General features: G+C 40.0%; 1 protein-coding gene across 10 annotated transcripts in view; it reads right to left on the bottom strand.

The window, feature by feature from the left end:
- The window catches only part of LOC132402052 (KN motif and ankyrin repeat domain-containing protein 4-like), a 113637-nt gene continuing 103335 nt past the window's right edge, over nt 1-10302 (bottom strand). For 8 of the 10 annotated variants that reach the window (XM_059984567.1, XM_059984570.1, XM_059984568.1 and 5 more), the window contains one exon: nt 7706-9035. In XM_059984567.1, the coding sequence (XP_059840550.1) occupies nt 8676-9035 (360 nt within the window). In that variant the 3' untranslated portion in view covers nt 7706-8675. The other 2 variants (XM_059984573.1, XM_059984572.1) reach the window with 2 other exon arrangements.

The following is a 10302-nucleotide window of genomic DNA, read 5'->3' as shown; positions in this document are numbered from 1 at the left end:
AGATTTTTAATGATAAGCAGAGTAATGAACAGATTGAAAAAGAAATCAATCATTCTTAATTACAATACAAATATCACCTGCCATTCAAAAGCTTTAGTCATTGCTGATTCAAGTGAAAATGCTTCAATAACAAATACTTGTGGGAGAAGCAGATGTAGAGCTGTGTGCTAGTTATGTGAGTGATGTGCATCAGTACACTTAACATCTTTTCCATTGTGTGTTTTCAACAAATGAAGAAACATTTCCAAATACTATTGAATTTGCCATTGTGCTCTCAGCATCGCATTTCAAGAAACATTTCTTTGAATTGGCTTTAGGATTCACTGACATTTATACTGAAGCAAAAGACATTTATTTTAATAAGTTACCTTTTACAATCTTTACTTTTCATCTGGAATAGGAGAAATCAAATTGAAGACAAGGATTATAAAGCAGGATTGAAAAAATAATTCATTGTAATGAAGGAACACAAATTCACACTGAGACATTTACAAGCAACGGGGAAAATCAGGGATTATTTTTTGATCAATGCAACTAACTGCTCTCTACCAAGGAAAGCTGTTTAAGTCCGATGCATAAATGGGCTCAGAAGGCAACGACGGGTTTCTGTAATTATGTGAGCTGATTTTATGTACAGGTATATGAAGTTCTAGCAGAATTGTGGCCAGCTGGTCCTGCATATTCAGAAACTATGGACATGTTGCACACCAATTTCTGATTTTAATGAATATAAATTTGTGGTCAGTAAATGCTTGGCTTACTCAGTATAAGTAGATGTTAGGGGTAATGTATCGAGAAAGTAATTATGTGCGGATGAAATCTAAACAAAATGTAATTGTTAGACCAGTTACTTCCCATTGCTAAAATTTTTTGAATATGAGATTCTGCAGATGCTGGAAATCCAAAGTAGCATACACAAAATGCTGCAGGAACTCACCAGGTTAGGCAGCATCTGTGGGAAGGAATGTCTCCGGCCAAGATTCTCCATCAAGTCTGGAAAGGAAGAGGGTAGGAAAAGGAGGGGGAGGGGAGAAATACAAGCACACCTTTGCTCAGTCCGAAACAAGCAGAATTTCCCAGATGCCAATCATTTTAAATCCAATCCCTATTCCCACATTACAAGCACAAGAAAATTTGCAGATGCTGGAGACCTGAAGTAATACACACACAATGCTAGTGGAACTCAGCAGACCAGGCAGCATCCATCGGTGGAGACCTGAAGTAATACACACACAATGCTGGAGGAACTCAGCAGGCCAGGCAGCATCCATCGGTGGAGACCTGAAGTAATACACACACAATGCTGGAGGAACTCAGCAGGCCAGGCAGCGTCCGTCAATGGAAAAGAGTAAACAGTCGATGTTTCTGCTGAGAGCCTTCAGCAGGACTGGACAGGAAGAGAAGAAGGTGGGGAGAGCGGAGGAAGAAATACAAGGTGGTGGATGCTAGGTGAAACCGGGAGAGGGGAAGGGGTTGAAGCAAAGAGCTGGGAAGTTGATTGATGAAAGAGATAGAGGGCCAATCAGCCTCCCACTCTGACACGTTGCTTCATGGACTCTCTACTGCCACTCTCAGGTTGAAGGAGCAACGCCTCATATTCCCCCTGGCTGGCTTCCAGCCTGATGGCATGAACACTGACTTCAGTAACTTCCGGAAATCTCTCCCATTCCCCCATCTCCCTTTCTCCATTTCCCATTCTGGCTCCCCTCTTACCCTTTCTATTCTCCTCACCTGCCTCTTAACTCTCTCTAGTGCCTCTCCTCCTTCCCTTTCTCCCATGGTCTCCTTTCCTCTCCTATCAGATCCCTTCTTCTACAGCTCTTTACTTTTTCCACCCATCACCTCCCAGCTTCTCTCTCGAACCCCTCCCCCTCAACTGGCTTTACCTATCACCCTCTGTTATGTTTTGTAACTCCATAAAATAAAAACTAATTTCAAGAAAAAAATGGAAGCCCAGGAGGGTCACTTTAAGTGAGGAAGACATGTATGGCGTGGCAGTGTGATGACATATGCTGTTCACATTCTGTGACATATAATCCGTAATTCATTACTTAAATAAAGACGAGAAAATCTGCTGATGCTGGAAATCCAAATAAACACACAAGAAATGCTGGAGGAACTCAGCAGGCCAGGCAGCATCAATGGAAAAGAGTAAACAGTTGATGTTTTGGGCCGAGACCCTTCAGCAAGACCCTTCCCAAGTCCTGATGAAGGACCTAAGCCTAAGACATTGACTGTTTCCATGGAGGCTGCCTGGCCCACTGATTTCCTCCAGCATCTTGTGTGTGTTACTACTTAAACAAAGAATGTTTACTGAAACAATATATTTATAATATTACTCAAATTTTACTGAAATATTAAACACACAACACTCCTCTCTGCTTAGTTATAAACCCCAATTTAAAACAGAGTGCATTTCAACTATATACTCTACACTATATAAGTAATATACACAATTTCACAGGATAGTAAATTTTAAATTGATCCATTCAGGCCTGAAGATTTAATCGTTATGAAGGCTTTCTTACTCTTGTGGGATAATGTCTTCCTGACAAGGACGGGGTTCACTCTGCTTGGCAGTGAGACTTGTGGCTGTGAAACAATCTCATGTTCTGGGGGTGCTTTTAGGAGTTGGCTCTGGAACTGCAGGAAGTGATTCTGACAAATCTGAGTAACTTCCTTCTGGATGTGAGGATCATAATGCGTGAGTACAGTGCCGATGCCACTATTTCCTTTGTCTTTTGGAAAGCCACCTCAGACTGCTTTATCTATTGTCATTTCTTCCCAATTTGTAGTAATGAGTTCAAAGGGTGGAGGCAGGAACCTGTTACAATAATTGACAAATCCTAAAAATGACTGGAATTGCAACACACCTTTTGGCCTTGTGGCCTCCACCACCCTCTTGAATTTTCTCAGCACTCGGTGTGTCAACAGTAAGTAATGCTTGGTTTAAAGAACTCACACTTGTTGTGCATGCCCTGAGCCCATAATCTATTTTAATCCTTTTAACAGGGTCTCCAGATATTGGAGATGTTCCTCGTCATCTTCACTGTCATCCAGTTTACACTGAGTGCCCAGACAGCCTTGCAGCACCTGGTCTATGGCTTTCTGCAAGTGCGCAGGGGCCAATATAAGCCTATTATAGCAATGAAGCACTTTGTGAGTGTTTATGGTGAGAAACACGTTTCACTCTTCTTCCATCTCTATCTGCAGGTAGGCTTTCACTAAGTTTACTTTGCTAAAGTATATTCCTCTGCGAAGGATTGCACAGGTATTCACTGTCCTGGGCAGAGAGATAAATCTACTGACAGTACTGGGTTGAAGATGACTTTAAGATCACCACAGATCCTGACAGTCCTGTTCTTCTTTGCTACTGGAACCACTGCTCATGGGCTCTCATCAACGTTTAAAAGTATTCCTTCAGGCTCCAGGTGAGCTAGCTCACTGGCCACGTCATCATAGATGATATAAGAAACCAGGGGGCTTTTTTAAAATCTGGGTGTGGCATTTTCACTTAACACCATTTTACCCCTGAAATGTTTGAGTTTTCCAATGCCATCCTTGAACCCTGCTGAGGCATCATCCAGTACCTTTCTTAATTTGCTTTCAGTCGGCTCTTTTGCAGGGGATGTGGTGGATGAATCTCCAACCGAGTTGCAGATGTCTCAGACAATCATGACCCCAAAACTTTGGCTCTCCTGTTTTTACCACATTCAAGCCCAATGTGGCTAATAGACTGCTGTATTTCAGTCTTACAAATGTCATTCACACAGATGTAATTTTTTCCAGTATAAATTCTTAGTTGAATATTCGCATGTTTCAGTTCAGCACCTTTGAAATGCTATTCAAACTCATTTTGTGGAACGACTGAAACAGCCGAGCCAGTGTCCAATTTCATTTAATTAATTTGCCGTTCACTTCTGGGGTAAGCCATATTGCTTGTCTATTGTCAGCTTGCACATTACAAGCTCAAAGATACCCAGTCCTGCGTCACTGTCATCATCATTGGATTTTTCATCAACAGCTGGGAGATTAGTGCCCCTACAACAATGGGTAACACAATTTGGTCAGCCAGGCCAGTTTCTGCTTAGATACTGCAAAATTCACTTTCAATTGAATTAAAGAGAGTGTAACTCAATTGCGCCTGTTTGCTGTTTCCATTGACAGAGCTATTTCAACTGTTCTGTTAATTGTAAATTGTACTTCAGTTAGAAATTGTTTTTGAATGCTTTCTTGTAATGTTCCTGCATTACTTTCATGATATCAACAAAGCTGATTTTGGCTAGTTAGGTTGGAGCAGTTAAATTTTGAAGCAAACTGTATGCCTTTAAATCCAACACACTCAGAAAAACTGACACTTGTTTCTCATTGGCTATTCCATTTGCTTTAAAATATTGCTCAGTCTGTTCCATATAAAATATACCATTACCTGTTGAGTAATTAAACACACCAATCTTTCCAATGCAACCAGGATTTTTCTGCATTTTTTAGGATTATTATCACCCAATGCTCACTGTTTATACATCCATGAAATTGTCCGTTTTCTGCATTAAAAAAAAACTGACCATGTCTGTCCCTTCAAAAGAAACATGTGCTGTGTTGCTTTTTTTAAACGCGGTTGTTTCTTGCTGTGGTTTTTTTTTAAAACTTCAGCATCTCATAGAAACATAGAAAACCTGCAGCACAATACAGGCTCTTCGGCCCACAAAGTTGTGCCCACCATGTCCTTACCTTAGAAATTACCCAGGGTTACCCATAGCCCTCTATTTTCCTGAGCTCCTTGTACCTGTCTTGTTGCACTTCAGCAGGTCTTCGGCTCATTTTAAACTTCTTCATTGCCACTGTTATGTTTCATAACTCCACAAAATAAAAACTCATCACAAGAAAAAGATGGAAGCCCAGGAGAACAGGTCTTAGTTTCATTTTTTACTTTAAGTTAGGCACACACGTATGATGTGGCGGTGTGATGACGTGTACCATTCACCTACTGTTACTTATAACCCACAATAAATTATTTCAATAAAGAATGCTTACTTAAACTTAATTAAATAATATTTTTACAATATCACTCAAATGTAAACAAATTCCCCTCCTCTGACCTTGTTATTCTGACTTCTTCCCCCTTCCTTTCCAATCCTGATGAAGGGTCTCGGCCCGAAATGTCAAATCTTTATTCCTTTCCATAATGCTGCCTGACCTGCTGAGTTTGTGTGTGTGTGTGTGTGCGTGTGTGTTATTTAAAATTCTTCAAATTTTATTTAGACTCAAAATAAGGCTATTGTTCTCAAAATGGGAATGGTATCAACCCATTATTAAAGCGCATAGAAATAGTGTGGCTACATTAAGGGAGCAATGCAAATCTGCATTTAGGTACTTTAGAGATGAAAGATCTAAGGATTAGCTTTATTTATCACATGTACATCGAAACGTGCAATAAAATACATCACTTGCGTCAAGTTAAGTCAGCGAGGAATGTTCTGGGCAGCCTGCAAGTGTTGTCACGACACCTCTGCCAGCATAGCATGCCCACAACTCACTACCCCTAACCGTACATGTTTGGTACGTGGGATGAAACCGGAGAGAACCCAGGGAGAAGTTACAAATTTGTTACAGACAGTGGCGGGGATTGAACCTGGCTGATTATACAGCTGGCTCTCTAAAGTGTTGTGCAAACTGCTGCAGTGCCGTATCCAACTGAGTATTTTTATATTCCTGGACTGAATATTTTTAGTCACTCTCCCTTAATTATATTTCATGATTTCAAAGATCTGATCTGTACCTGCATTGTTTCAGATTTGATTAAGTGGCGATATGAACTGCATTAAATAGAAAGCCAAAGATCATTTTATAACCTCAGAAGGTCCCAATAAAATAATTTTTGAAGCTTTGTTGTCAGAACATAGAAAACGTAGGAAAATCCCACATACAAGTAACAATTAGAAAATCTGTTTCTGTGATGTTATTTCGGGAGAAATATTGACCTGTTTATTGGGAATTAAAGCCTTGGTTCTCTTTGTTAGGCTTTGCCATCTCTAACTTCCATTGGGGATGGTTGATAGAAGGAATCAGTCAGATGTAAAACCAATGCCCACCTGAACGCAGGTAATCTGGATCAGATCTGACCCGACGATTTGGATTAAGCTTTGATTCCAAAACAATTCGTAATCAACATGGATAACAGAGTCCACATGGCCTCCAATCAGGAAACCAAAGCACAGATTTAATGTTTCTTCAGCAAGATGGTACTGAAACAATGCTTCGAAGTATTGAGAGAAAGAAAGAGAATGAAGCAATAAAGGGAAAACAAAATGGGAGGAAGCAAAGCTGTCAGTGAGGCCTACATGTGGAGAAAGAATCCAATTTAATGACCAATTTAAGGTCTCCTATGACTGAAAACAATCTCTTTTGATAGCTGAAAATATCATTTAATGATTTAATGAAGTTGATTGATCAGTAATGTCATTCCCATCATTTGTAATATGTTACAGATTATGAAAAGTTAAAAATCAATATGATGGTTGCTACACCTAATTGCTGACTCAAGATCAATCCATGCAAAGTAAGGGTATTCTACAGAAGGTAATCAACAACTTCATTATTTCTTGCTATTATTACAAACAGTAACGGTAAAATATTTAAGATTCAGTGTTAGCTGGTGTTAAATCGTGCATCTGGACTCTGGGCATGTTTTATAATACTTCTGTAATATTAAGAAGATTAATCTCAGGCAAAGCCATTAAAACCTAAAATAGCATAACACTGTAGTTGCTGTCAAAACCAGCTTATTCTAGCTTAATGGCTATAAGTTCACAACAACATACACTTTTCTTATAAACAAGAGAAAATCTGCAGATATTGGAAATCCAAGCAACATACACAAAATGCTGGAGGAACTCAACAGGCCAGGCAGCATCCATGTAAAAGAGTATAGTCAATATTTTGGGCTGAAACTCTTCAGCAGGACTCCTCTCGGCCTGAAACATCGACCGTACTCTTTGAGTTCTTCCAGCATTTTGTGTGTGTTGCTTTTCTTGTCATGATTTGCAATGAACATGAATCTGAAGATATTGCAAATATATCAATCTTAAAGCACATTAATGTAAAAGCAGAAGATATTTTTTGTCTTACAGTGACAGCTGTATTCAATTAGTTTTATCAGAATTGAAATGAATGGCATTTGCATAAGCTGATATGCAAATTTTCTTTATAAGGCTCTCCACTATAATGGCACTGAAAGGTACAACATTAACTTGTAACATATATGCACTTCAGAATTAATGTCCTTTCTCTTTGAAGCAATGTTACAGAACTATTGCATAAAACAGCTTCAGGATTTAGTGTCTGCAAGTGTCAGTCAGGTATGCTTTTTGACAGTATCCATCTATAGCATTAACAACTTCTGAATATGTGATTTTTGAGGACAAATTAAGGCATGATTTTCAATACAAGGATAACTTGCATAATTTGAAGGGCTGAAAGACTTCTCCAATGAGTGATTTGTAGCAGTGAGGAAGCAATGTGTAGCTGTTAATAAGTGTCATTACTGTTTTTAATCCTGATTGTGAGGTAATTAAGGAAGCAGCAGCGAGTGCAAATCAAAGAGTGGAAGAGGTGCCTCTATTCCTGTGGATGCTCAACAGCTCAGTGATTTCCTTCTGGCCAGCTTGCAAAGCAATGTTCATAGCAGTGTTGCCATTCTGTTGGGAAAACGAGAGAGACAAGCAGAGTATGAAACACTGAAAATGTGGTAAGTAAATCATCTAACATTTTGTCAAAGGTCAAAGTCCCTGCCAACATTACGCTCCAGTGCTTCTTTTAGGGATGTCACAACACGGAGAACAGGTTTCATTTCCTCACCTACCACTCGCTCTACATGTGAAGTTCATGCCTTCAAATCAAACTGTAGCAGCCAATTATTAAGTGATGCTGAAGCTTATTCCCAAAGGAAGAAAAAAAATACAACTGAGGGACCAGTGTTTTTACTACATAGTTTAATTCATATTTAATATAATCCTTTCATTTGATTCATAAAAATTAAGATCTTCTTTCTCAATGCCTTTATTTGCCTCTCTGGCAGTTTATTTTTCAAAGAAAAAAGGGAATAATCCTGGTTTGGTCACAGTGTGTGACAAAACAGGTCTGCAGGCACCGCAGCAAAGGATGAGGCAGATGGTACTCGACTCCTCCTCAGTCCTGGGAATGTAATCAGAGTCCCATTGTATGCCACTGACAGCCATCTCAGAATTAACAGAGATGCTTGCAATAATCCCTATAATTAGTTTAGACAGCTGGTAACAATCATAACAATCCTCCCCTGAAATAATCTTCCAGTGGCAATTAACATGTTACATTAGAACATTATAAATTATTGCATCTCATTGAGATTCACGAACAATAAAGTCACTTTAAAAAACTACTAATCATCTCTCTTCACCAAAAATCTATTTAATGCATTCAAAACTCACTAGCAAGTGTACTAAAATGTGAACGATATATAAAATGCGCTTATGGTGACGTTTTGCACTAATCAAGTTGAGAATTGCAATGGAATATGTTTCTGTTTCAGGCATTCTCAGGCATTATCAAGCACTCTCAGGTCAATGTACCTAAGCACAGTAAAGCCTCTTTTAGTTTGCCTTAGTAATGTCATTCAACTCAAACTTTCAATTCACAAATCATTTACCAGCATTTCCCAAGATCCTACTACACCAGATGCTCCTGTGGCCTCTCTGAAACAACCAGATTGTGTCATGTTGTAAATAATCAGGGGCTGCGTGCCTCGACAATGACAAGTGTGGAAACAGGCAATGGGAAAACCATTGCTTAGGTGCGCTCCTCAGGGTCCACAGAATCTTAACTATGCACCTTGAAGTGAAGTCACTTCTGTGACTTAGATCAGCTGGCTGAGGGGTGAGAGCATGATGGGGATGAGATAGAGAAGCAAAGACCAGCAATTCAGTGTTACCTTGTGAGGCTAGCAGTAAAGCCTTTGGTTTCTCGAATGCACAACAGAGTATAGAATGCAGTTTGCCACACTGGAAGAAATACAAATAAGTTACTGATTCACCAGTGGCCCAGGACAGGAAAAGGGATGAAACAAAAAGGCAGGTAAACACCTGCAGAGCAGAGAAATGGGCATTGCTGACGACAGAAGAACGAGTCTCTTTGGACTGAAGAAATGGGGAGGAGGGCATGTTGAGCCTGGTTGATACTATCAAAAACATTCTGCTGATAATGCTTGACTAATGCTTGTTTGAGATTGGGACATGCATTCTATAGGTGTGATGTCCTGGCAGTGAACTAGTTAATGGTGGAAGGCAGCACCCCAAGTCTTGACCTCAGGAGCAGATTGTCTTGCATTGTGGCACTGGGACCTTTGGAGTGACAAGAGGATTACTGCACATGACCATCAAACAACCACATTTAGTGAAAGTGCATAATAATGTGCAAAATAACAAACTCTAACCTGTATGGAGCTGGCTGTAGGAAATACTTTTGTGGAGTACTGCAGGTGAGAATCTGCAGACTTGTTGAGCTATGGATGCATGATAGTGGAAACTGAAACTACTGGAATAGTTTGAATATTAGAAACAGGGCTGATAACTTTCAACACACACACACACACACACACACACACTCACACACACACACACACACACACACACACTCACACACACACACACTCACACACACTCACACACACACACACACACACACTCACACACTCACACACATACACACACACACACACTCACACACACACACACACTCACACTCACACACACACACACACACTCACACACACACACACACACTCACACACACACACACACACACACTCACACACTCACACACACACACACACACACACACACTCACACACTCACTCACACACACACACACACTCACACACACACACACACACACACACACACACACATCTGCTGTATTTTAATTGTCCTACTATAGTATATCCATTATCAAAACTACAAAGAATAATTATTGTCATAGAATCACATTAGAAGGAAATAAGCCTTTCAGTCCACGCATTTACACAATTTTCATTCTATTCGTCCCACTTTTCCATTAATTCCCCCAATTCTACTAGTCACTTACAGACTAGGGGTAAAGTTCAGTAGTAATTAACCTATCAACCTGCTCGTCTTTGGGAGGTGGGTGCAGCCAGAGTACTCACTTCGTATGTAATGTTCAGGAGGGTAGCCAACTTCCATGCAAACAGCACCAGAGATCAGGATCTGCCAGGCAGCAGCTCTTATTAGTAACACAATGTTCCCTTAACGT

Source organism: Hypanus sabinus, chromosome 11 (assembly GCF_030144855.1).
Source record: "Hypanus sabinus isolate sHypSab1 chromosome 11, sHypSab1.hap1, whole genome shotgun sequence".
Classification (NCBI taxonomy): domain Eukaryota; kingdom Metazoa; phylum Chordata; class Chondrichthyes; order Myliobatiformes; family Dasyatidae; genus Hypanus; species Hypanus sabinus.
Note: the sequence above shows the minus strand (reverse complement) of the source record. Positions and strands in the feature narration are given on the sequence as shown.